General features: G+C 36.9%; 1 protein-coding gene and 2 pseudogenes across 2 annotated transcripts; 1 reads left to right on the top strand and 2 right to left on the bottom strand.

Annotated features, from left to right (window-relative positions):
• Positions 1-767: 767 nt before the first annotated feature.
• On the top strand, positions 768-14989 carry LOC149177058 (LRR receptor-like serine/threonine-protein kinase EFR). Its single transcript, XM_089423270.1, has 2 exons — positions 768-1077; positions 14905-14989. Exons 1-2 carry the CDS (start codon positions 786-788, stop codon positions 14922-14924), a joined length of 312 nt encoding a protein of 103 aa, XP_089279396.1. The 5' UTR covers positions 768-785; the 3' UTR covers positions 14925-14989.
• On the bottom strand, positions 7468-8481 carry LOC149177060 (importin subunit alpha-2 pseudogene; annotated as a pseudogene). The gene is made up of 3 exons (XR_016258932.1): positions 8429-8481; positions 8192-8315; positions 7468-8101 (listed from the first exon to the last, which is right to left on the bottom strand). The product of XR_016258932.1 is annotated as an importin subunit alpha-2 pseudogene (transcript).
• Positions 9784-11350, bottom strand: LOC149177059 (organic cation/carnitine transporter 4 pseudogene; annotated as a pseudogene).
• Positions 14990-25956: the final 10967 nt, after the last annotated feature.

Here is a 25956-nt window from a genome sequence, read left to right as displayed (position 1 = left end):
ATACATTTAAATATTTTATGTTTTTGTGTACTGAATTTTTTTTATTAACTTTATTTAATATATTATTAAAAATAATTGTGATATTAAATTTGATTTATTAAATTTATATAAATTAAGTTTCATACAGATTTTCCAATTTTCTTTTTAAATAATGAAAATAACAAGCCCACAGAAACTATGTCACCTAACTTTTATTTAAAACAAAGGTTAATGCTCTTGAAATATCCAACACCATTTTGACAGGGTAGATGCATTTCGATTAATTTTATTTCAAGTGCGGTCACAGGGTAGATGCATTTCGATTAATTTTATTTAAGTGCGGTCGCTCACTTCAAATGTGACTGCAGCCTCAAATCATAGCTTGGTCTCTACGGCTACGCAATTACCAATGGTCACAAACCTGTCAGTGGCTGATTTTGATTGATCGGAAGTTGGGAAGACTGTTTGTTTGATTGCTTCAAAACCTGTCAGTGGGTGATTTTGGTTGATCGGAAGTTGGGAAGACTGTTTGTTTGATTGCTTCAATTGTGACTGCAGTGACCTGTCAGTTAAAATATATGAACGTTTTCAAATTTCATCATTCGTAATAGGACTGTAGGCAGGAAATTATTGATAATCTGTTAACACTCAGACTCCATGGTTTAAAAGTCATGGCGGTCATTCACACCAAGTCAATGTAATCAACGTAGTTCAAGATATACTCTCTCTCTCTATATATATGAAAGAATTGTAGCGTTGCAGATTGTTTTCCTTGGCAAACCATTGTAGCGTTGCAAGAGGAGAAGATGGACGTATGTTATGCTCCTTCTGCTTCGTTGCATATCATGAGAATGCGCCCCTTCTTGGTTTATTTGATTCTCCTTGTCAATCCCTTTGTTTTGATCACACATCAGCATCCTCATCTGAGCAATGTAACTGACCATCAGGCTTTGCTTGGATTCATGTCTGCAATCACCACCCAATCATTACGTGATAATTGGAATCCAAACGTTTCATTCTGTCGGTGGTCTGGTATCACATGCAGTGTGCGCAGACAGAGAGTGGTTTCCCTTAACGTTTCGAGCATGGGATTACAAGGTACAGTCTCTCCTCTTCTCGGCGATCTCTCATTCCTCAGAATACTTGACATTAGTAATAACAGTTTTCATGGTAACATTCCCTATCAATTGGGAAGCCTCTTTCGTTTAAAGAAGCTTATCTTGGATAGCAATCAACTCCATGGTTCCATTCTGCCCACTCTCGGTGGCTGTCGCAGTTTAACAAACATGACTATGAACCTTAGCAATCTGAGAGGAAACATTCCCTCAGAATTCTGTGCCCTCCCCAACTTGCAATTTATTGTGTTAGCACGAAACAATTTGACGGGAACCATTCCCACCTGCTTGGGAAACATATCTTCTTTAGAATGGATAGATTTCAGGGATAACAAACTTCACGGGCCTGTTCCTTCCGAATTGGGAATGCTAAATCTAGCGATAAAAATAGATCTCTATCGGAATAGTCTGACAGGCCAATTTCCTTCTTCCTTCTCTAACTTGACAAATCTCCAATATTTGGGATTAGAAGACAACCAATTAACTGGGCGCATTCCCTCGGAGTTCTGCAACAAGCACCCCCCGTTGACTGGAATATTTCTATTTACAAATAAGTTCTTTGGCAACATTCCTGCTTCCCTCTTCAATTGTTCAAAGCTTCGAGTTATCGAACTCGCTGATAATCAGTTCAGTGGAGTGGTGCCCATGGAGGTGGCTAAGTTGATGCAGCTCAAGGGCCTTTACTTAGATAATAATCAACTGGTTAGCGGCAGCACTACGACCTTGCCCATTCTAACTGCTTTGACTAACTGTTCCAGCCTGAAAAAACTAACACTAGCATTTGCACCTTATGTTGCAAAGGAAACGCCGTAAGGCATAGAGTGGTAAGGCATAGAGTGGGGAAGAATAGCGACATGTGAATGGCCATTGTTGAAAGCAAGGGTGGACGATAATGTGTATTCTGAAAATGGATATTTTGTTATGGTCAACCTAATGCATTCATTAATTAGATGACAACGAAAAAGTTTCGAGCCCAAGCTGAACCAACACAAATCTTTTCTACAAGACTGAAATTGCCTAAATGATTCCTCAATCAATGGAAATAACCGTTTCCATCCTCTGATACCTAAAATACATTGTAAGAGACCGATTTTTCAAGTAACTTAATATAACTAGCAATTGCCCCAAAAAGTGCAAAGAGAGGCGGATTACATACAAGTTTTTTTATGTATAAAGTGTTGAGAATGGAGGATCTCGGATTAGACTTTAGTTGGACTCCATTGGTTTGGGAGATGTATCATGTGTTACCATTTGTGCATATTATGGGCATAAAGTTTATTATGATGATGGAGATTATTTTCAACCAGTTGTGGGTTGGCAACAACTTTTGTGAATGCCTTGGGTAAGATTCCATCTTCTGGATAATGGAAATTCCAGTGTCCATTTAGTCTATACTAGAGTACAATGATTGTTGGCAAAGCTAAAGAAACTGTCATCAATATATAGAGCCAATGTAACTCGTAGTCATCAGTTTTTATCCACAGGGCTATGATTATAGGTACCAGCCATTTGAGCGGGCAGCTGGTGTATTTGCTAAATAGGGATCATGTTATCCTCGTGGAGTTATTGGTTGTCCTTAGAAAATATAAAGTAGGATTGAGCATCGACTATCTGGCTGGATGGAATTTTTGATAAGTGCTGGCCAATTTTATCTATTGTGTAATCATTTCCCTGATTTAAAGGCTGCTCTGAGTTACTAATAGAGACAGTTCTAAAAGATAAGGCTTCGAGAACCTTGCTTTAGTTGGTGGAGGCTTAGTACATTTTCTTCTGAAGCTTTGGCCTCAAACTCGAAAGCTACTTGTAAAGAATTCTCCAAAGCATTTATACTAAGCAGGTCCATTTTTCTTTGGATATTTTGGTTGAGAGTCCTCTGAGAAGTGAGTCGAGGAACTTCCAAGTTGATCACCATGGACTTGAAGCCATCAAAAATATTGTTTGATGCCTTTGACCACGTATTTGCCTTACGTGAATCCATTGCTTCATGATTTCCTCTGCTTTCCCCTTCAGGTATAACCTATCTTGCATTTCTTGCTTGAACCATATCAAAGTTTGTGTAGGAGGTGAATTTGAGTTGACTAAGTCTCGTACAAGAGCCCACCGCCATGTTAAGGGTTGGTCACTCCATACTGACTTCTTTTAGCATAAACTTCTGTGCATCATTCAATTATTAAATTTGAAAGAAGGCTTCTCGTACAAGAGCCCACCACCATGTTAAGGGTTGGTCGCTCCATACGGACTTCTATTAGCATCAACTTCTGTGCATCATCCAGTTGTTACATTTGAAAGAAGGCTTCTAGGCTTTGCAGTGAAGCATCCAACACTTATATTTTGGGATTGAAAGCTTGATATATAGTTCATATATCAGTGATGTTATTGTCCCATAATACCATAAGACTGAAAGATTCATATCTGGTTGGAATTTCGATGATAGTGTTGGCCTCACATTCTGCTAGACTCCACATTTTCTGAAAGGCCGGGAACATATTTTTCATTTTAGATGCAATTGTTTGGTTGTCAAATATGTCTTATACATTATTTTTATTAGACTTCATGCCTGCAGAGATATTTACTCTTGGCTACTTCCCCAGCCATGATAGAGAAAAGGAGCCCAAACACTTGTGAGGCTTCTTCCTTTGCATAGGTGGTGTGTCAGAATGGGTGCTCTTTTTGGCAGACATTTGAGTAACGGTCTTCTGCCAATATAAGATTCTGGTATGCAAGTATAATTTCAACATAGAATTGCCTACATGAACTTAGCCCTGAACATTGCCAATATAAGATTTCGGTATGCAAGTATAATTTCAACATAGAATTGCCTACATGAACTTAGCCCTGAACATTGCTGGAGAATAGAGACTTCAAAGCTAGTCCTTCAAGCGCATGTAATATAAATTTATTTAGAAAAAGGATGCGTGAAGACAATTGTAATGTTGAAGACAGACTTTGATCACCGTATTGAGGAACTAACATTGTGCCCGAGCCCTACTGGCTTGAGAGTTTTGACAGGGTTTGTGTCCAACTAATATAGTCAATGAAGGTGAGTATTGAATAGGTTCTGATTGGACCACAAAACCATGACGAGTCTCAATGATTCCTCAGCAAGGCATCAACCAAAACAATGCAGGAATTACACAAGCCTTTCGGGATGCTCTCTAAAGAAACATGAAACTTCTCATTGTGTTTAGCAACGTTTCTATTGAAGGTCAAGTTGGCTCATGTAAAGCAAGGGAATTTTTGCATCTTCAACAACTTCACATTGTCAAAGACAGTCGTATTCTCTTGTCCAATGTAAGAAGAGAAAGAACACTTACAATGCAATATATTCATAAAAACATACTAAGAAATGATAGTTATCAAGATAGAATCTAAATTCAAATGTGGATACCATACAATACAGAAAACAATTGGCCCACAGAACTACAGTTCAGAAAATTCAGGAGTATACATATTATTAAAGCAAAAACATGAACTTCTTCAAATTTATTGAAAAAAAATAGGTATGTGGATAGTCCAGACTAATTTTATCAAAAATTTTAATGATTGGATAACATAAACCCCTACAAAAATGCTCAAAGGTCCGTTGAGCCTTCTGATGCAATCCCTTCAAGAAAACGTATTTCCTTATCATACACAATAAACTGTACGAAACCCAGCAAAAAGTAGCAGGTCTTCTCTAAAGAACATTAGATTTATTATTGAGATTATTACAAGTTTGATTTTTAAAAGTTGATAGCCATCACACTATTTTCTTGTGCTTGGTGGGCGTATGTATTTGTTTGCGTGTGTTGTGATTCTACTTTTGATAATGCAGGTCATGTAACCTGTTCTAGGTGCTTTGGAAGTAAGAAGGATATGCACAAACATTAGGTACACCCTTTCAAGTTGAAAAATAAAAATTAAATAAGCACATAGCAAACAGAGAATATATGACTAAATACCTAGTGGAATCTACTTATTTAGTATGTTGGCTCGGTTGGCATGCTTCATTTGAGTGTAACTTTGTTTATGAAGGTCTAAGCAGGCCTTTAAGGTGCAGGTAACAGTTTCCCAACTACAAATGCAGTCTCCTCGAGACTTCACACATGAACAGAATAGACAAACCTCTCTAGGCATCAGCAGCAACATAGTCTCCTGAAATCTCCCATGGCTATTTCCTAAATGAGGGAGTAGTGACAGGCATTGATAGGACAGCGAGAAGAAATGGGCAAATATCATATTCATTAGTGGCTTGAAAGTTAAAATGCATTTTCTTAAGAATTCTTTAGGGTTTCTTGGGAAGATGATTTTTTTGGGTTAAAATTGGATTTGGTTTGGTTCAGTTTTGGACAAACAACAGATTGACTATACGAATCCCAACTGAATCGAATTATTTGGTTGTACCAAAGTTCTTCCAAATTTTCGAATGTTTTCCTTGATTCAGCCAAACTTTTTTACCATGTAAAAGATAGTTGCTTATTAGATAGAATTGCAATCAATCGAAAGCAAGAATAAACAACTAAGCACAACAAAACAACCACAACTCTAAAAGCATTTAAGCAAACTATACTACAACAACAGAAATTAATAAAACATAGCATTTATTACATGAATATGAAAAACAATACATATTTCAACAATAATTTAGAAAAAGGCATCACTCAACATCAATCTCAAACAACATAAAATGCCATGTTTCACCAACTGCATGATAACTTACAGTGGAATAGTGTTACTTAGAGGAAAGGAATCCTTTTGGAACATTATATACCATTTTTTAGCAGAATGGTTGGGAAAAAAAACACCCTTGAACTTTAGATGTCAAGAAAATACAGCCTATATTTCTAACACATTGTTGATTTCATGCCTGCCAACAATCCATGATGTTGCTACTGTTAAAAGACAATCCTTGGTTGACTAGGTTATTGCAGTTGTGTTTTAAAGTGCCTATACTGGCACACTACATATAGAATTCGAAACAATTTACAAAAATGTTCACTTTAAGGCTTTTCTGCATATGTTTCTGGCAATCCCAAAAGGAAATTTCCGAATCTTTCATATAAAAATTAAATGGGGAAACCAACAAGCAGAGAAAATATCATTATTTATTTTAACAGCAGGCCTCTTCTACGCTTGTAATCATTCACAGTTAATGTCAGATGATGCCTCTTTCCATCATTACTAGGAACTTGCACTCCACAAGTTGACTCAATCTTCTGCTTTCTAGCCATAAAAACTAAAGGGGCCCCTTGAGCACCCCCATACTTCTGCAGTCCAACAAGTGAAATTGGAAGTTCAAAATCATGCAAAGAATACACCCTTGCATCTTCTGATACAGGAGCATTAGTGTCGACAAGCTTTCCATCATCCTCAACAGTTTCTATTGCTATGGCTTCCTCTACTTTGGTTGCATCTACCTCTTTGTTCGCATCAGTGTTGTCTTCAGCAACCTTCGCCTTTGTATCATAATAATTTTGAGATTGAGTCCAACGCCGAGTGAAAGGATCATACCCTGCTTCACCTGCTTTAAGATTAAGGTTTAGAGGCTTGATCTCAAAAGCGTTCTTGAAATTTTCAGCCTTGTTTTTCTTATTCATTTCTATTAGCATCAAGGCTTTTGCATCCTTGCTTTTGCTCTGAAGAGAAAGGACTTCTAGTTCCTTCAATCTCACTTTAATTCTCTCAACTTCTGAATAATCATGCCTGCTCTCCACCAGCTCCATCTCTCTTCTAACCCTGTCCTTTTCAGCAGCCACATTCGATGGCCTTTTGGAAGCCAACTTCTTTTCCTACAACATTTGTTTTACAGTTTCTGCAGAATACACAATTTGATTTATCTTTTTTAGCGCATTTATTTTTTCCTCAACTTCTGCTCGACTAATCATTCGACCACCACTGCGTTCTACTTCCCGTTCCCAATCTAAAAACTCTTTCTCAAGTCGAGGTGAATCAGACACCCTGGCCATCTGCCATCTTGTTGCATTGCTCTTGCTACCCCAGAAACAATTCAAATACTTGTATGTGGTGCGGTTCTCAAACTTGTATTGTTTATCAGGGTCTGTCACATCAACATTTTTTACCATGCAAAGACGGTAAGTACTCTGTCCTGACCTGGACATTCCTATCCCAATTCTTACAAAGCAGCCCACAATGATATTCTCAAAGAATGGTTCCATAAACCACTTGGAAAGTTTTGATCTCCTTATTGTTATGCTTCTAATATCTTCAAAGCTGCTCCCTATCTTCATCATCTTTGTATAAATCACTTCCTATCGATAATTCGCTATCGGAATCATCACAACAACCCCTGTCATCATCATCCTTGTCACCAGAATCAAATCTATTTTTCAGGGGCATTCTTGACCCAGAAGCCTTCCTATTTGCTGTCCCAGCATCATCTGAATCATCGTCATCAATGTATTTCGAGTCACTGCCATCATCTGAATCAGAATCTTCCAGTCTCCCTTTCGCAGGATTTCGGTTTTTCTTTCCATCATTGGTAGATGTTCGACCAGCTGCTTCTAGCAGCAAATGCTCCAGTTCAGCCATAACTTTTTTTTCCCTCTAAACACCCACGTCAATTGAATAGTCCGTTCCCTGGCTAGAGCAGAGACTGCAAATACCACTCCTCAATAGATCTTCAAAACCTAAAACCTATTGTCCATCAAACAAATTAAAATTGTGAGAGGCAAACCACACCATGGAGCTTAATAAATGTACATCACCGACATTACGTTTTGTAATACATGGTCCTTACAATGAAACGAACATTACTATCTCAATTAGTTCAAAAGAACCCTTAGACCTGTAAAGAAAGCACATTGAACATAGAGATGGCAAATTTCAAAAATATTTCTAAGTAACATAAATGGATGGAAAGGTCTCCAAAATGCAACCTGTTCTCTGACATCATCACTGGCAACACTAAGAAGTTGCACAAACTTGGGCACAGCTCCATGATCAATCACAACTCTGGTATGCTCTGAGGTTCCGGACGCAATATTTGTTAAAGCCCAGGCTGCCTCAAACTATAATATGACCAAATTAAAACGATATTAGATTACCACAATATAATGTCAATTCAATACTTAGAATCTCAACTGAAAAACAGATCATACCTGAAGCTGAGGGAAATCATCCCTTGCAAGAAACTCTACAAGTCGAGGGACCACACCCGCAGCGATAACTTCCTCAATTGGAGGACTGCCTTCTGTCACATATATTTTTTCAGATGGCCATTTCCTAAAGACAAAAGAAAATGGTAATAAAGATACATATACTCAAGACTATTACCAACAGAGAGAAGCTTCCTGAATTAAGTTGGTGCTTCTAACTGCATGGTAGGATCATCAGACCAGACCCCTGCTGCCGTTGCAGGAAGACTCTCCAACTGTAACATATCCAACATAATCTTAGTAAGACTCCCTTGTTATATTTTGGTTATAACATATTTGGGCTTAAGTTAAGTCATTATTTATATGTAATTGATGCACAATTGTAAATAGAAATTTAAACCCATTGTCCTTGCATGTCCCACAATTGGACATTACTTGTCATGCAAGTTGCAACATGTTGTGTTGCCTTTAAAAACATGTTATAAAGTAAGCAATTTCAAAAAATAGAAATTTCAGCTGAACAACCAATGAGATCATTGTTCAATGGTGAATGCAATGGTGTGTCAGGCGACGCACCAAAGATCTAGTCTTCCACAACACCAATAAACGGTTGGGACAAAATTTAAGCACTGTCTTATTTTTATGGAAAGAGCAACTCCCTGTTGCCGCAGCTTGGCAAAACAAAAGTGATTGTGATGCATGGTTCATCTTAGAAGACCCCAAAACTGGGCCACTTGCAATTCCTAACATAGTCTAGCCCAAATGTAATCCTTCTGGAATTTAAAGGAATTCGGTCATGTTTCTCCAATCACTTATAAACCAAAATTCAGAGCTATTTCACTCTTGTGAGCCAAAAGGTTGTCATATAATACTGAGAATGTAATCAGATCCCAGGAATTCATACAGCATACAACCGCTTACACTGAAGTCAAATGTGAAGCACATAAACCCTGATTTGATCTCTGTTCACAATTTTTAAACTAAAGATTATAAATAGAATAAAAGCTACGGGGCATAAAATCCTGTCTGAAAAAAGAAAGATCGCCAAAAAGGACCACACATGCTGAAGCTTACTATATCCATACCCAGATAAAGCCGCCGTTAGCTAAGGCATCAGTAATAATTCTGATATTGGGATGGTGCAACTGAGAGGTCAAACATAACCTGGTGATTATTAGGAACCCATTGTACCCTGGATTAGGTGGTCTGTATCATCACTTACAAGAATTCCATCGTGAATTTTAACATTTACAAATTCAATCATAGCAATCTCAGTGACCCAAAAAAAGCCTTGAAATCAACGGTCACAAAAGTAACCAACAAAGGCCCCCGGGTGGTGAGAATAAAAGGACAGCACACCCTTGCCCCGAAGGCTAAGCAAACCCTAACCCTTCCTCAGAGGACTGGTTTGCACATCCTTGATTGCCGAATAACCTAAGGCACCTCTAAACTTAGGGCAACCAATACATATCTTCAGAACCAGCGAATACATCCAGAATTCAGAAAATTTCATTAATCGATGCCTAATTCCAGAAAGAGGAGGCCCATGAACTTACCAAAGGTGGGGATCTGGATGTCCTGATCTGACATGAACGTTCTCTGTTTCGAACTGAAGACCGTTGGGATTCAAAGCAGAAGCACAAATACTCAGGAGCGCTTCAATCGCAAAATAAAACTTTGATGGGTTCGAAATACAGGGGAGAGGGAAATATATAGGAAGTAAGCGAGATTCTTCGTAATCCGATTGCACAATTTAATATGTTAAAATATTGAACGGCTCAAAGAGACCCTTGGATTGGAATTGTCGTGTTAAACGGCAGGGAAGGATTTACAGTTACCATCACCACCACCAGCGGAGCGATTATGACGCCGATTTGTCCCGCTTCGCTCGCCAGCCCGAGCGCTGCGTTCCTCACTACTGTTGGAAACAGCTCGCATGTGTATATATATATCAAATTATAAGTCCCCGCCATGCCGGATATTGCTACCACGCCACATGCTAACTGCACGCCGCTCAGAAATCCCCGCATGCGCCCGACAACCCAGCTTGGCATGCCCATTGTGGAGTTGGGATTCGAACTGTGAACATGGAGTAGGGCCGACATCAGGCCTCCCAACACAGAAGCCACTCCGCTCAGCAGCATCGTGGAGACCAGCATCGCTCGCCGTCCGAATTTTTCTAACATGACCGTCGTCAGGGCAAAGGCGGGCATTTCTGCGATTCCGTTGAGGAAAATGCTCAGGTATAAACTGGTACTTAGATTTACAATGTTTAGGCTCAAACCATAGTAGCCCACTCCACAGCCCAACCAAATGAACGCCATTAAAACCATTCGGGTCCGCATCACAGGCGACTGGAAAACGTCCACGAGGCTTCCCGATGACTCGTCAGAGTCTGCCGCATCCTGTTCGTCGTCTGCCAGGGCCAAAGAAACTCCCGCCGGCAGCGATTTACCGTTCTTGGCCGCAATTGATCTCATGATGCCCATGGCTTCTTGCAGCCTGCCCTTCACCAGGTACCACCGCGGGGACTCCGAAACGAACGGTAGAACGAAGATGCAATACAAGGCCGAGGGAATCGAGCTCGCGACGTACAGATATCTCCAGTTGCCGGAAAAGTAGGACAGAGCCGGCAACACTGCTATGTCGAGAGAAAAGAAGTAGAAAGTTGACATGCCAACCGGTCCTCTCTTGGACGGTCCGACGGCTTCCGTCGCCAAGACGAATGACGACAACCCCAGGCCACCGCTGCTAGGAGAATTAAATAAACCCATAAATTCGGTGACATTGCCGTCAAGAAACCAAAAATGGCATTCCAGATGCAGACCAACTTCAGGACACCCTTACGCCCCAGTGAAGAATCCAATAGATGCCAAAATATCCCTGCACCTGTATCAAAAAATAACTCAGAAACTGAAAGAAAATCTTAATGGCGATCAGCCATCAGATATAAAAGTGCACAGGGGCTGAAAATATCAATTACCGAGCAAACACCTGACAAAGAACGCACACTACAGAAACCCAACTTTGTATTTCTGGCCGCAGACGAGATCCCATTCGGAGACCGTCGAAACCCCGGGGGCCTCCGTCCCAGTCCCATGAGGCCCGATCCATGGAGCATATAGATCCCGTCAGGCTGCAGGATTCGAACCTTGGCTTCATCGAAAGGAAATCCCGTCGGGCTGCAGGATTCGAACCTTGGCTTCATCGAAAGGAAATCCTCTGGGGTTTTCCCTCCATTGCAATGCCAATGGGGTTCATAGTCGGCGAAAATCATGACCATCGTATGAAAGGCCGAACAATAACTCTGAAGACAAAGAGGCCAATGGGTGGGGAGACAAAAGGACATGTGAGGATCAACGAACAAACTTGGTTCAATCGTCTAACATCACAAATCTATGGTCAACAATACGACACGTCATCAGCTAGGACAATTCATTTCAAAAGGGAACGCCTTACGGCGTAATTATCTTCTAATCGTCTTACGGGACGTTTACTGTTGGAATGTAATTTCAACTACAGTAACCTGCGATCAGATCCCTTGTCACCCTTTGCTGCATCCCTATATTGTCTGCGATGCGATCGCAGATCACAAGTTCTAAACTTCTGCGCGTTAAGCCTTTCGCCCTTGTCTGCCATGCGACGCGATCTTATCGCAGATCGCATCCTCCAGTGTTTTCTGTTTGTTTGTCCCTGACGTGATGTTGCGATGAAATCGCAGATCGTGCCTTCTACCAAGTTGATCTCAGCTGTCCATACGTTTTTGATCCAACGGCCATTATTTGCTCTTACCTTGTTCACGCCACCACCATAAGTGTCTTTTCGCCATTTACCTATTTGTGTTCCCAAAGGAGAAGGAAGATAAAATCCAGCTCCTGGACATTGAATGCTCAGCTACAGCATTTAATCAATAGCATGGCCGAGAAAAAGAAGGACGCGCCACGTACAGGTGCATTAAAAGGATTATGGATTTCTTACAGCAAAGCTGGCCGCAGAGCATTTATCAGTTATGAGTTTCCAACAGCCGACTTCATTTTTTTTAAGGCATCACCGCTTGCTGCATTCAATACGCAGATAAGCTTTAGAAGATATTTTTTTATTTTAACATATATAATGTGTAATGAACAGAAGTTCTGTCTCTAAGTGAGTAAGAGAGAAGTTGTTGAAGAATCTGAGAGTTTTGTAACTTTATCTGTAAACACACAGCAGTGCTAAGATAGTTGAAAACAGATTCAGGAACTGGATCGTTCCTGTTGTAACCCCTCTGAAGAGGAAGACAATTCTGTAACAGTTTTTCTTTTATATGATTAAAGATCCTGTATTGAAAACAGAGCGTTGTTCTCTATGAAATTCTTTTGTGTTTGAAATAAATAGAAATTTCCAACATTTACCCTCTTCTATTGGCCAACTCTCCAAACACATGGACATGATATACTTGGATGGCAATCAATTAGTCGGAGAAATCCCTCCACAGATTGGCAATCTGACTAATTTAACATTTCTTGATTTACATTCGATTTTTTTTACAGGGACAGTCCCTTCTTCATTTAACATGCTTCAAATATTGGAGAGATTATATCTCGGAGGGAACAATTTACAAGGAAGCATACCCATGGAAATTGGGCAACTCAAAAGCTTAGGGCTTTTGGATCTCAGCTATAATAATCTATCTGGAACAATCACTGATTCTCTTGGCTCCCTCCAGCAGTTAAGATATTTATCACTCAATTACAACCAATTATTAGGTGATATACCTGCAAATTTAAGGAAATGTGTGAACTTACTACAGCTAGATTTATCATATAATAGGTTTAGTGGGCACATATCCAGAGGTTGCAGGTCTTTCAAATTTAGCTATCTATTTCAACCTTTCAAACAATTTATTAGAAGGCCCTCTACTTTTCACATTAAACAAGATGATTATGGTTCAAGCTATAGATGTTTATGTTAATATGCTAACAAGCAAAATTTCAAGCACACTTGGAAGCTACATAGAACTCGAATACTTGAATCTCTCCTACAATGCACTTGAAGGTCCAATTCCAATTTCACTTGGTGGGCTTCAAAATCTTCAAGACATGGATTTGTCATCCAACAATTTCACTGGTGGAATACCCATGTCATTGGGAAAGCTCAAAATTATCCAGCACTTGAATTTTTCTTATAACAAGCTATAGGCGAGGTCCCTAAAGATGAAGTTTTTAAAAGTCTCAATGCCACAACTTTTATAGGAAACATTCTTCTATGTGGAAGTTGGGTCAGATTGCCACCATGCTTTTCTAGCAAACATAAAAGCCATTCACATCTGAAAAGAGTTGTCATACCTATTGCAGGAGTTACAATGCTTGTTATATTGTGTTTGTTTTTGGGAATCTTATGGAGATCACGTAGGAGACCTGCAGTGGAATCCTTAAATGTGGATCACCAAAGAGTCTCATATGAAGAGCTCATGAGAGCAACAAAAGAATTTAGTGATGCCAATTTGTTAGGAGATGGTACTTTTGGGAAAGTGTATAAAGGAGTTCTAAATGATGGTATACTGGTGGCTGTGAAACTTCTCAATTTGGAAAATGAAGAGGCAAACAAGAGTTTTTACAGAGAGTGCAATGTTTTGAGAAGAGTACGCCATCGAAATCTAATAAAGGCCATAACTTCTTATTCAGACCTTCACTCCAAGGCTTTGATATTTCCGCTGATGGAAAATGGAAGCCTAGAAAAGTGGTTATATCCAAATGGTAATGGTGAACAAGAAACTAGTGGCCTGAGTTTGATTCAAAGGCTAATTATAGCAATAGATATTGCACAAGGTTTGGCATATCTTCATCACCATTGTTTTGTGCAAGTGATTCATTGTGATCTAAAGCCTAGTAATGTGCTTCTGGGTAATGATATGACAGCATATTTGATAGACTTTGGCATTGCTACCATATGTTTTACAAGTTTTAGCATTTCAGCTTTCTCTTCCACACATGCACTCAAAGGATCTGCAGGCTACATTCCTCCAGGTATAATTTTAACTAGATTGTTGATATCATATTAAGCATTTTCATGAGTTTTTTATTTTATCAGAAACTTTGAATCTGAATCTTTATTTGGTTGTGAAATTAAATGCAGAATATGGATTGCGTGGACTTGTTACCCCAAAAGGGGATGTTTATAGTTATGGAATAGTGTTATTGGAGATGTTGACCCGCAAAAAACCCACTCACAACATGTTTGTGGAAGGAATGAACTTGCAAAATTGGGTGAGTAGCAATTTTCCACATCAAATTGAAGAAGTGGTAGATAAGAATCTATTAAAAAGAACTGATATGAACAACAATGAAGAAAAAAAAACCTCAATTGCATTAATGAACTCATAAATGTGAGTTTGCTTTGCACAAGAGAATCTCCCTCAGAACGGCCTAATATGACAAATATTGTAAACACATTGCAAAACACGCTAAACACTCTTTTGGGAACCGATGAAGATCCGAAATTCCAATCAGATATATGGACCCTGGCAGCTAATAAAAGCACCACCAGTAACAATCCTTATGAAAGTTCTTCAACATTTTGAAGGTTTGTGATAAGGTAACAGTTGGATTTGAATAGCTGAACTGAACGAGTATAATTAGGTCTATGTATTTTTGAATCCAATGCTTTTGCAATTTATGTATATATCAACTTTATTGTTCAACATCAATGTACGTCTGATAAATGTGGAAAATGTGCAGGAGATACTGTATCTGCATGATCAATTTCATTGTTCAGAACCCAGCCACATCTCCAATAAAAAATGTACAGGAAGGTTAGTTTTTGTGTTTTTTCTCTGCATCATATAGATATTAAGATCTTTGTATTTCTTTTGTCAATTTTATATCATATACATCATTTTTAAAATTGAAAATTATTTTCCGTGGTTTTCATGCAGTTGTTCTTCACCCAGCTGTAAGAGATATCATTACAGTCGAGAAAATAAAAGTCAATTTTTTTGGTGAAACATCTTGTTTAATTCTGGCTCTACCAGCCTGCTAGTTTATCTTCTAAAAGAGTTCATTTCACATTTAGTTTCATATATCTTCAGTTTCAAGGTCTGCCCAGGGGTATATATTTTAATCATTTCAATGAAGGTGAATTTTCCATGGACTTGGCTAATACCTCGTTTAAAGCTACTAGGCTACACAGCAGCGCAGAAGAAATTTCCTTACTTTAAAGCAAGAGACACACCAGCCAACGAGAAATCACGAACATACTCATGTGTTGGAATGTAAATTATGTAAATTCCACACTAAATGTTGCAATTGGCCATCACCAAGATATACTCATTTACATTGAGTATATAGATGTTATTCTTGTTTCAGATCTTTTGATGTAAAATGAAAATTTTGGCTCAATTGATCCACTAGAGTTGTGATTGGCTATGCTAAAACGTCATTTTTTTTTGAGCAAATATGATTCCATTAGACTACTTTATCACAGAAATGAAATGTTATTGGGAGCCCTATCCTATGTATGAGAATCAAGGTGTAGTTCTAGAGTTATAATTTTAGAGCTATCCTGGATATGTAAAAGGACATGCATTTGAAAAAACAAGGCATTGTAATTTAAATTTATTAATTGTATTAATTAGTATATGATATTTTATTATTATTATATTATTTTTTAAATCTATATATTATTATATGACATGTGATTTTTATGAAAGATTTTATGGAATCAAATTTCATTATTATTATTTAATTTATGAAATATTTTTATTATTATTTAATTTATTAAATATTTTAATTATTAGTTATTTTATTTTTATTTTATTATTTATTATTATTATTATTATTTTTTGGATTTTTAGGATTTTGTACAAGTTGATTCTTCTTTATTTTCTCTATCTCCGAATTTTTATTATTGAAAAATTTTGTCTTTTTTCTTTGTTAGATTTTGTACAAACTTATCTATCTTTCTTTTGTCTAGTATTTCTTATATTTATTTGAGATATTTTCTTTGTTTTTCAATTTTATGTTTCCAAGATAAATTCTTTTTCAGATTGAACACTTTGAAAGGCCTTCCAACCTTGTAACTTACAAATTCCATCCATAAAAATCTGAAAACAAATTTTACTTTCTTGTTCATTCTATTAAAGACTTGATATAAACAACTAAATATATTAAAAATATATATTTAAATAACCACATCTTCTGCTTCAAAACTTTTTTATTAGTCCATGTCATAGAAAGGGGCATAGGAATTGGTTTTCCATTCAAACTACTTTGACCTAGTCAAAAAAAATAATTTGACCTAGTAAAAAAAATTAATTTTCCTAGATTTTTTTAAGTTATAAATTTTTTTATTATAGTGATCTTTTATTTTTTTTCCTAGATTTTTTTAAGTTATAAATTTTTTTATTAAAGTGATTTTATATTTTTTTTAATTTAATTTTTTAGATTCTTTAAAATCTTTTTTTTTTTTGTGAATTGTTGAAGTACTTTACTTGGCTATTTACCGTGCCTAAATTGAGATATTTCTTTCAAAAAATAAATAAAAAATTTAAAAACATAAATTTCCCATATTTTCAATTTCATTAAACAAATGGTATTTGAATTTTTTATTAAAATTTAAAATACCCTATATTCTTGCAACAAGAGATGATCTGTAAAATCCCAAAGTTAGCACATGATACATTATGCAACCAACTCACAAAATAGAAGAAAAGATAGATCAACGACTTCAAAATCAGTGTCTTTAAGGGGACAACCTCTTTTACATTACACAAATGAACAATTCTTGGATGATATAAATGACAAGACCTCCTTTTTATATATAGGATTCTAAAGGGTCACAATATAGTCAAAGCTGACATAACAATAATAATGTAAGGGCACAACAATAGCAATAGTGGGCTTCTATGGGGCACAATAATAACAATATGGGGACAACATGGGTACAACAATAACAATAAGGGGATACAATGACAATAATAATAAAGGAATATAGTAGTATTATAGTGACCTAACATGCCCCTCTCCTTCATAAAAGTGTTATTCTCAACGCTTGAGTAGCGTCAAATGCTTCTGTATAAAATTCTCATCCTCCCATGTGGAATATTCAGCGGGTAAGTTCTTCCACTTGATGAGATACTCTGAAATTGATTGATTTTGTAGTTGTCGAGTTCTTGTTTCTATGGCAGCTTCAGGTTTCAATAGATTTTTCTTTCCTCGTCAAGTTTTAGCAATATTGTTTGAGCTGGGAGCTTGTCACCTATAACCATCTTTAAGCATGAAACATGGAAAACTGGGTGCACTCGAGGAGCTGTAGGAAGCTCCAATTTGTATCAACCATAGTACCAATTTTTTGCTACACTTTATACGGGCCATAATACTTTGGTGATAATTTATTATTCTTCTTAGCTTGCTTGAGGAATATTTGTTTGTATGCTTGTAGCCGTAGAAATACCCAGTCACCTACATCAAAACTTATTTTGCTGCGATGTTGATCTACCTGTTGTTTCATTCTATTCTGCACCAAAGTGAGGTTATCCTTTAAGAGTTGGAGAACTTGTTGTTGATGCTCGATGTGATCTTCCACTGCATGTTGTAGGTTTTAAACCCATACAGAAATTATTTGCATATGAATTCTAAAACACAGAAAATAAATAATGCGAGAGCATAACACATAAAACACATACACAAAGATTTTCCCCTGGATCCCAAAACCGAGACTACCAGCTTGATTTTTCATTATGTTCTTTTCAACGTTACAATACATATTTATACATGCCGAAGCATTCAATATCATGGAGCAAAAACCATCGTGTCCAAAACCATGTGCGAAAATCATGCAGAAAACCATAGGTAGGTTCGCCCAACCTAATATAAGGTCCAAAACCAAAATTTTTCGGGGTGTTGCCCCGGATCCCATAGAGGGGGGTTACCTTCATTCCTCAAACCCCCTGTGACCCCCCCACTATGCAATCGACGCAACGAAGGGGGGGCTCCGACCCCCCTCTAACCTCCCGGTTAACTACGTGAGCTAGTCGTGGAAAGAATATAACACAACCCAACATTCTCCCACTTGTTGTTTTCTTTCCATAGGGGACCACAAGAGAGCTTAGTCATTTATCCAACCCTGCAACGCCCATTGTTTCTCTACATCAAGAGAACTTCTTAGAGCTCACAGATTCTGTCAATGCATCTGTAGTATTTTTTAAAGTGTCCACCTTTACCAGCAACACCTTTATGTCTTTTATCATATCCCTCACAAAGTGATACTGAACATCAATGTGCTTTGTTTTTGAATGATATGTAGGGTTCTTTGCCAAGAAAATTGCACTTTCGTTGTCACAGTCTATCCTTATAGCTCCCTGTACTAACCCCATACTTGAACACAATCTCTGCAACCAAACTGCTTCCTTGCTTGCATGAGTGGCTGCCATGTATTCTGCCTCTGTAGTTGATAGTGCCACTACAAATTATTTCTTACTCATCCAACTGACTGCACCTCCAAATAGGTTAAACACATACCCACTTGTAGATCTTCTTTGATCCAGATCTCCAGCCCAGTATGCATCAACAAAGCCACGAATATCCAACGCTCTATCCAATCTTAGTCTTCCCTGGTAGCACAAACCATAATCATTAGTGCCACGCAAATACCTGAAAACTCGCTTCACTGTTGTCCACCTTCCCTCGTTTTGACATAAACCTGCTCCATACTCCCATTGCATGTTCAATGTCTAGTCTAGTACAGACCATTTCATACACCAGGCTACTGACTGCACTTGCATATGGAACACGGGACATGTCCTCTTCCTCTTCTTGTGTCTTAGGACCTGTTCAGCAGATAACTTCACACCTACAGGAATAGGAACCTTTATCGGTTTACTATCTTGCATATTAAACCTTTGCAGTATTGTCTCGACATACTTCCTCTGGTTTAACTAGAGCTTCCTCTTTGCCCGATCTCTTTTCATTTCCATGCCCAAAATATAGTTTGCAGCACCAAGATCTTTCATGTCGAATTTGGAGGACAATTGGGTCTTCAAATCCAGATAATTTCTTTGTCATTTCCAACCAACAACATATCATCCACATACAAGACTAGATGAATAACACGGTCACCAATTAATTTAAAATACACACAGCAATCTTCTTTGCTTATGATGAAGCCAAGTCCTCGTATAAATGTATCAAGTTTCTGATACCACATCCTTGGTGACTGTTCTAACCCATACAAAGACTTTTTTAACTTGCATACCAGTTCTTTCTTACCCTTCACCGCAAAGCCTTCAGGTTGCTTCATGTAAATTTCCTCTTCCAGACCCCCGTGAAGAAATGTTGTCTTCACATCCATCTGTTCTACCTCAAAATCAAAAGCAACAACAATAGATAAAAGTAATCTAATAGATGTTACCTTGGCAACATGAGAAAAAATATCACCAAATCAATTCCTGGCACCTGGGAATAACCTTTTGCTACCAACCAAGCTTTGTATTTCTCCACCTTTCCTTCTTCATTTGTCTTCTTCTAGCTAGCAACTCCATCAGATTCAAAGCCTCATTTTTGTGAAAAGATGCCATTTCATCAACCATGGCCTCTTTCCAAAGTTTGTCATTCTCTGATCTACTGCTTCCTTCACAGTTCTGGGATCATCGTAAGTAATAGATAAATCAAAATTTGAACAGAAAGTAGATGGACTATACCTTTCTGGTTGCCTTCTTTCTCGAATTGATTTTCTCACATCTAAAGTTTTTGGCTCTTCATTTTCTGATTCCTCCTCTATTGTAGAGTCTAATTCTTCCTCCTTAAGATCAAACTCTATCGTCTCAGGTTGCTTTGGTTGGACTTCATGTTTAATAACATCTTTTACTTCTCTAAACACCACATCTCAGCACACAACCTTCCTTGTTACTGGGTTCCAAAGCTTATAAGCCTTTAAACTATCCTTGTACCCAAGAAAGATGACTTTTCAGATTTACTATCTAGCTTGGTTCGTTTCTCCTTTGGAATATGTACATATGCATCACGTCCAAATACCCTCAGATGTGAAAGAGATGGTTTCTTACCAGTCCATACCTCTTGTGGAGTCTTATTCTCCAATGCTGATGAAGGTGATCTGTTGACCAAGTAACATGTTGTCTCCATCGCTTCTGCCCAGAATTCCTATCCTAACCCAGCACCACTGAGCATGCTCATTTTCTTTTCCATCAACATCTTGTTCATTCTTTTTTCAACTCCATTTTTCTCAAATGTGTATGGAATAGTCTTCTATCGTGCTACACCACACTTCTTACAGAATTCTTCAAATTCCTTACTGCAAAACTCTCCACTGTTATCCGCTCTCAACATCTTTATCTTCTTCTCTGTCTGGTTTTCCACGAGAGCCTTAAATTCTTTAAACCTATCAAAGACTTCAGATTTCTTCTTAAGGAAATATATCCATGTATTCCCTGAGAAGTCATCTATAAATGATACATAGTACACAGACTTACCAAGTGATAGAACCTTCACAGGTCGAAACACATCACTGTGCACAAGTTCTAATATCTGTTTCGCCCTCTTACCACTAGAAGGGAAACTCACCTGATTCTGCTTTCAATATACACAATTTTCACAGAAATCAAAATCTATAGAGTTATTATTCATACCTTCTACAATACCTTTACCATGAAGTATTAGAAGAACCTTCTCTCCAATATGTCCAAGCCTTTGATGCCATAGCATGGTCTTCTCTCCAGAGACCACTAGATTTTTTGCTCCACTTTCAAGAACCACAGAGCTGTTGCACCCATCAACAACAGTGCTACCTTGCAACTTGTATAGAGTTCCAATCCAAACTCCCTGCATCAATACCAGTGCTCCCCAAACCATCTTGCAAGTATCCTTCTCAAACACTATTTTTACACCTACATCATCCAGCTTGCCTACATAAATCAGATTTCTAGCCAATGCATGAATATGCAGAGCACCCGAAAGTATTCTAACCCTTCCACCTTGCAACTTCAACTTTACTTTTCCACAACCAATGATTCTAGCCTTCCTTTCATCCCCTAAGAAGACATCACCACCATCGTATTTCTCATACTCGCAGAACCACTCTCTATGGAGAGTGAAGTGAAAGGATGCACCTGAGTCAATCAACCATGCCTCATGATCTACATGTGTTCTTGAAGAAGCCAAGTGCACATCCCCACTTTCATCTGAGGTGGTTTTCGCCTCTACAAAAGGAGCATCATCGGATCCCTTTCCTTTATCAGGAACTTTAGATTTACAGTCCCTTTTATAGTGCCCTTCCTTTCCGCATTTCTAGCATACCACCTTTACAGGTTTTCCTAGAGATTTAGATCTCTCTCTAGATTTAGACCTCTCACTCGATGGCTTATTTTTGTTTCTGTTATGGGACCGTCCTTGTACAGACAAGGAATCACCATTTTGGCTCTCCATATTTTTTCCTCTCATTTCGTCCATCAGCAAGGATGAGACTATTTCATCAAATTGCAAGGCAGTTGTATTGCTACTTCTTGCAATAACTAGACTATCCCACGAATCTGGTAGAGAACACAACAAACTGATGCACTTATCTTCATCTGAAATTTTAATATCAACAAATAATAACTGACTTACCACAGTATTAAATGCTTTCATATGCTCTGTCACCGAGTCTCCATCTTTCATCTTTAGGTTATACAACGTTTTTCGCAGGAACAGTTTATTCACCAGAGACCTAGATTAGTACAAAGTCCCTAACTTGTCCCACAAAGCCTTCGTTGTAGCTTCCCCTGATACATTCAACAATATTGAATCTGAGACACACAATTGTATTGTGCTCTTTGCCTTCTGATCTATGGACTTGGCAAATTCACTAGACATATCAGCCAACGAGAAGTCACGAGACACACCAGCGAAATCACGGGACACGCCAAAAATCACAAGACACACCAACGAACGAGAAGCCGTGTGTTGGAATGTATATAGATGTTATTTTTGTTTCCAAATTTCTGATGTAAAATGAAAATTTTGACTCAATTGATCCACTAGAGTTATGATCATGATGGGCAAATATGATTTTTGAGCAAATATGATTGCATTAGACTATACTTTATTAGAGTTTCTGAGTTATAATTTTAGAGTATGAGAATCAAGGTATACCTCTGAGTTATAATTTTAGACAAGTGATATTTCTCGAAAGATATTATTGAATCAAATTTCACTATTATTATTTAATTTATCAAATATTTTTTTATTATTTAATTTATTAAATATTTTAATTATTTGTTACTTTATTTTTATTTTTAATTATTATTTAATAATTTTAATTAAGTGTTATTATTATTTATTATTATGATTTTTTTTTTCCTCGGATCTTTACGATTTTGTACAAGTTAATTTTTTATTTTATTTTTTCTATCTTTTATATTTTATTATTGGAAAATGTTGTGTTCTTTTTCTTAGATCTTTAGGATTTTATACAAACTGGTCTTTCTTTTCTTCCTATTTCTGGTATTTCTTATATTTATTCGACATATTTTCTATCATTTAAGTTTATGTAAGAAAAAAAAGAGATTGAACACTTTGAAAGACCTTCCAAACCTGTAACCTACAAATTCCATCCATAAAATTCTGAAAACAGATTGTACTTTCTTATTCATTCCATTAAAAGCTTAACATAAATAGCTAAAATAAAATATTCAAATATCTACATCTTCAACTTCAAAAATATTTTTATTAGTCCATATCATAAAAAAGGACATAGAAATTGATTATTTTTCCTAAATTTTTTAAAATTTTATTAAAATAGATTTTTATTTTTTATTTTTCTTAGATTCTTTAAAATCTAAATCCAAATTATTATTTAGTGAATTGTTGAAGTACTTAATTTGACTATTTACCCCGGCCTAAATTGTGACATTTTTTAAAAATATATAAAAATTTAAATTACATAAATTTCCCATATTACCAAGTTCATTAAACTACCAATTTCATTAAACCGATGGTATTTGATTTATTTAATTAAAACTTAAAATACGCCATATTCTTACTCTTGCAACAAGAGATGATCTGTATAATCCCAAAGTTGGTATAGGATACGCCACGTTGCTCTACATTTATTTAGGTTAAACCATTGACAAGGTAGGTAGAAAAATGGATTCGTAGAGCGGAGGAGATTAATTGTGTAATTTTTAGAGTATTAATCAAATATATTATTGAAGATTTTGTTTTATTGTGTATAATTTTTCATTTTAGTGAATTTGTAGAGTTGATATACAACAATGTATTATGGTGCATTTTGGTGTAATATTTTTTTAAAATTTTCCTCTAATTATCTGAATTTGGGCAATATATTCAAGAGTAGTTGCAAGTGGACATGATAATTAATGAAAGGAGAATGATTATTTGAGAGAAAATCAAAGAAAGGAAGAGATAGACTCTGCAAGAGAGAAAAATCTAGGATACCTAGTTATTTTAGCATTTAGATGATTAAATGTCTTGGATCTACATTTAAATGATGATTCAATTTAGATTAATGATTGATATGATGTCAACAACTATTCAACCATTAAAGATTTGCATCCATAAAAAAATTAAAGCTTGAAATTCAAGATTTTTTTTTTTGGATCTCCACTCCCAAATCGACATCAGCACAAGTGACATGGATTGGTGACGTGGACGAGTGATGTCGACTAGGTGACAAAGCATCCATATCCAAATTTATCAAAATATCCTCTGTTTTAAGTTTTTCCAAAATTTGGAAGATCTCGTATTGAAGATTCCACAACAATGTTCCACATGCAAAACTTTGGAAAGCAAGTAGATCTAGTAAAAAAGCAATTTCTAGATTTTAGAGTTCCACCTTTGGGTTCCATCCAAAGCTTTATAAAGGAAAATTGGACTTTTCGATATACAAGCATGCTTAGTTATATACATAGATGAAAAAATCTCCCACAAATATGGTTTTTTACCCATTAAGACTATCTTATTTCACCTTAAGGAAGTGGGGTTGTTAAATTTCTGCTTCAACCACCTCAAATCTTGTTTCTGAGACCACCATCGCCTTCTAATCGTTGAGAGCTTTCCAAAGATATAAATTCTAACTCATTATGAATCTCTAAACTCAAATTTATGCCCATTTGAAGATTGTCCTCCAAGTGCCACATCATCATTTGTACCTTACCACTTGGTAGTCACGTGGCTATTTTTTCCCCACATTTCACCATTTTACAAGGTCATGCCATCTTCCACATTGGCTTTCCTATTTTGTTAGTTGTCATATTTCCCACTGGACCACCAAACCAATATAATATCAAGTTAATCTTCTTGTTCTCCTTCTTGTTTTGATCCGATCCAATCAAATAACAAACCATCAACTAATGAGACTCAATCTTCGTGTCCACTTCCATTTCTATCTACTAGGTCACTAGGTCACATAATACAATTCACTTTGATTCATCTTGATATATAATAATCTGACATCTTGATAGTTTGACATTTTACCACTTGATGCCTTGACATAGTTGATAGTCTAAAATTTTGATATCATGAATTCCATGTCACCTCTACCTCAACTGCCATCTAGCCACCAACTTAGCACCATTGCATCATTCCACATCATCTTGCCACACTAGCCGCACATAAGCATGCTATGTAATAAAGACATATTTCATGCAATGTCATCTCACCACCTCATCATGCCACATCACTAAGCCTTACCTTGTTCCACATCATCATGACATATCATCCTTTTGAGCAACAATCCATTAAACTGTTGGGTTTGTGAGATACATAACACAACTCCTTTATATCTTGGTTTGATCTGATTGATAGGATGTCAACTCATGCAATGCCATTTGTTTCCATTAAGATAATTTCTTGTTGGCAACATGATTCCATTTAGGTTGGCATTGATGTCAACGGGATTTTGGAGCTTGCATAATGAACTATTGACTACAGAGGTTTGATGAAGTGTTGCAAAGGTATTTATAGGTCCCGGGGGTTCCTAATAAGTTGTGGAATAAGTGGTAGGAAATTATAAGTAAAGCTTTTAGAGTTTCCCTATGTTTTAGTACAGATGTTGGTTCAGAGAGGAAAAACCACGTCCGTAGTTTCGGAAGCCCATATTTGCATTGAAATATGCATCTACAACCCAAATTAATCATGGAGAATATATGTTCGTGCCTATAGGTGCCTAGAATGAATTCCACGACCCTTAAACTTCAAAGAATCGATCTAATTCATTAACGTCCATACTACCTTAGTCATTATCCTGATGAGATCACATTGATTACAGGTGGAATGCATTAACTAATTAATTATGGCATCAACATATTTGATTGAGACAAAGGATCAACTCGGTTAGTCATTATCCTGATGAGATCACATTGATTACAGGTGGAATGCATTAACTAATTAATTATGGCATCAGCATATTTGAGACAAAGGATCAACTCGGTTAGAAATGACACAAGGAAATTAACACATTAATTAATATAGCTTGTCTAATCAATATAGGCATCATATTTAAATATTTTTATGAATCAAATTAGTCAAATCAATTATGGATGTGTTGAATTGGTCATCATTATTCATTGTCAAGAAAACGTGAATGAAACACATTGATAATTGATCATGGAGTTAGTAGTCCATCTAGTTAATAGATTAATTATTTGATATGGTAAATCTATGTGGTCCATGATAGCGCATGGCAAGTGATTATATATATGTATTTCTTGAAGTATGTATCCTTATTAAATCCAAAGCACCGACAAACTTGATTATGTCAACAAAACTTCCCATGGTAAT

The sequence above is a fragment of the Pinus tabuliformis genome, chromosome 4_1 (assembly GCF_031772625.1).
Source record: "Pinus tabuliformis cultivar Carrire ecotype Pingquan chromosome 4_1, CPIR1, whole genome shotgun sequence".
NCBI classification, from domain to species: domain Eukaryota; kingdom Viridiplantae; phylum Streptophyta; class Pinopsida; order Pinales; family Pinaceae; genus Pinus; species Pinus tabuliformis.
This window is presented reverse-complemented; position numbering and strand designations above follow the sequence as displayed.

Coding starts and splice junctions, on each gene's coding strand:
- LOC149177058 (XM_089423270.1), top strand. CDS start 786: ATGGACGTATGTTATGCTCCTTCTGCTTCGTTGCATATCATGAGAATG. Junction 1,078..14,904: donor TTCGAGCATGGGATTACAAG/GTACAGTCTCTC, acceptor GAAAATGTGCAG/GAGATACTGTATCTGCATGA.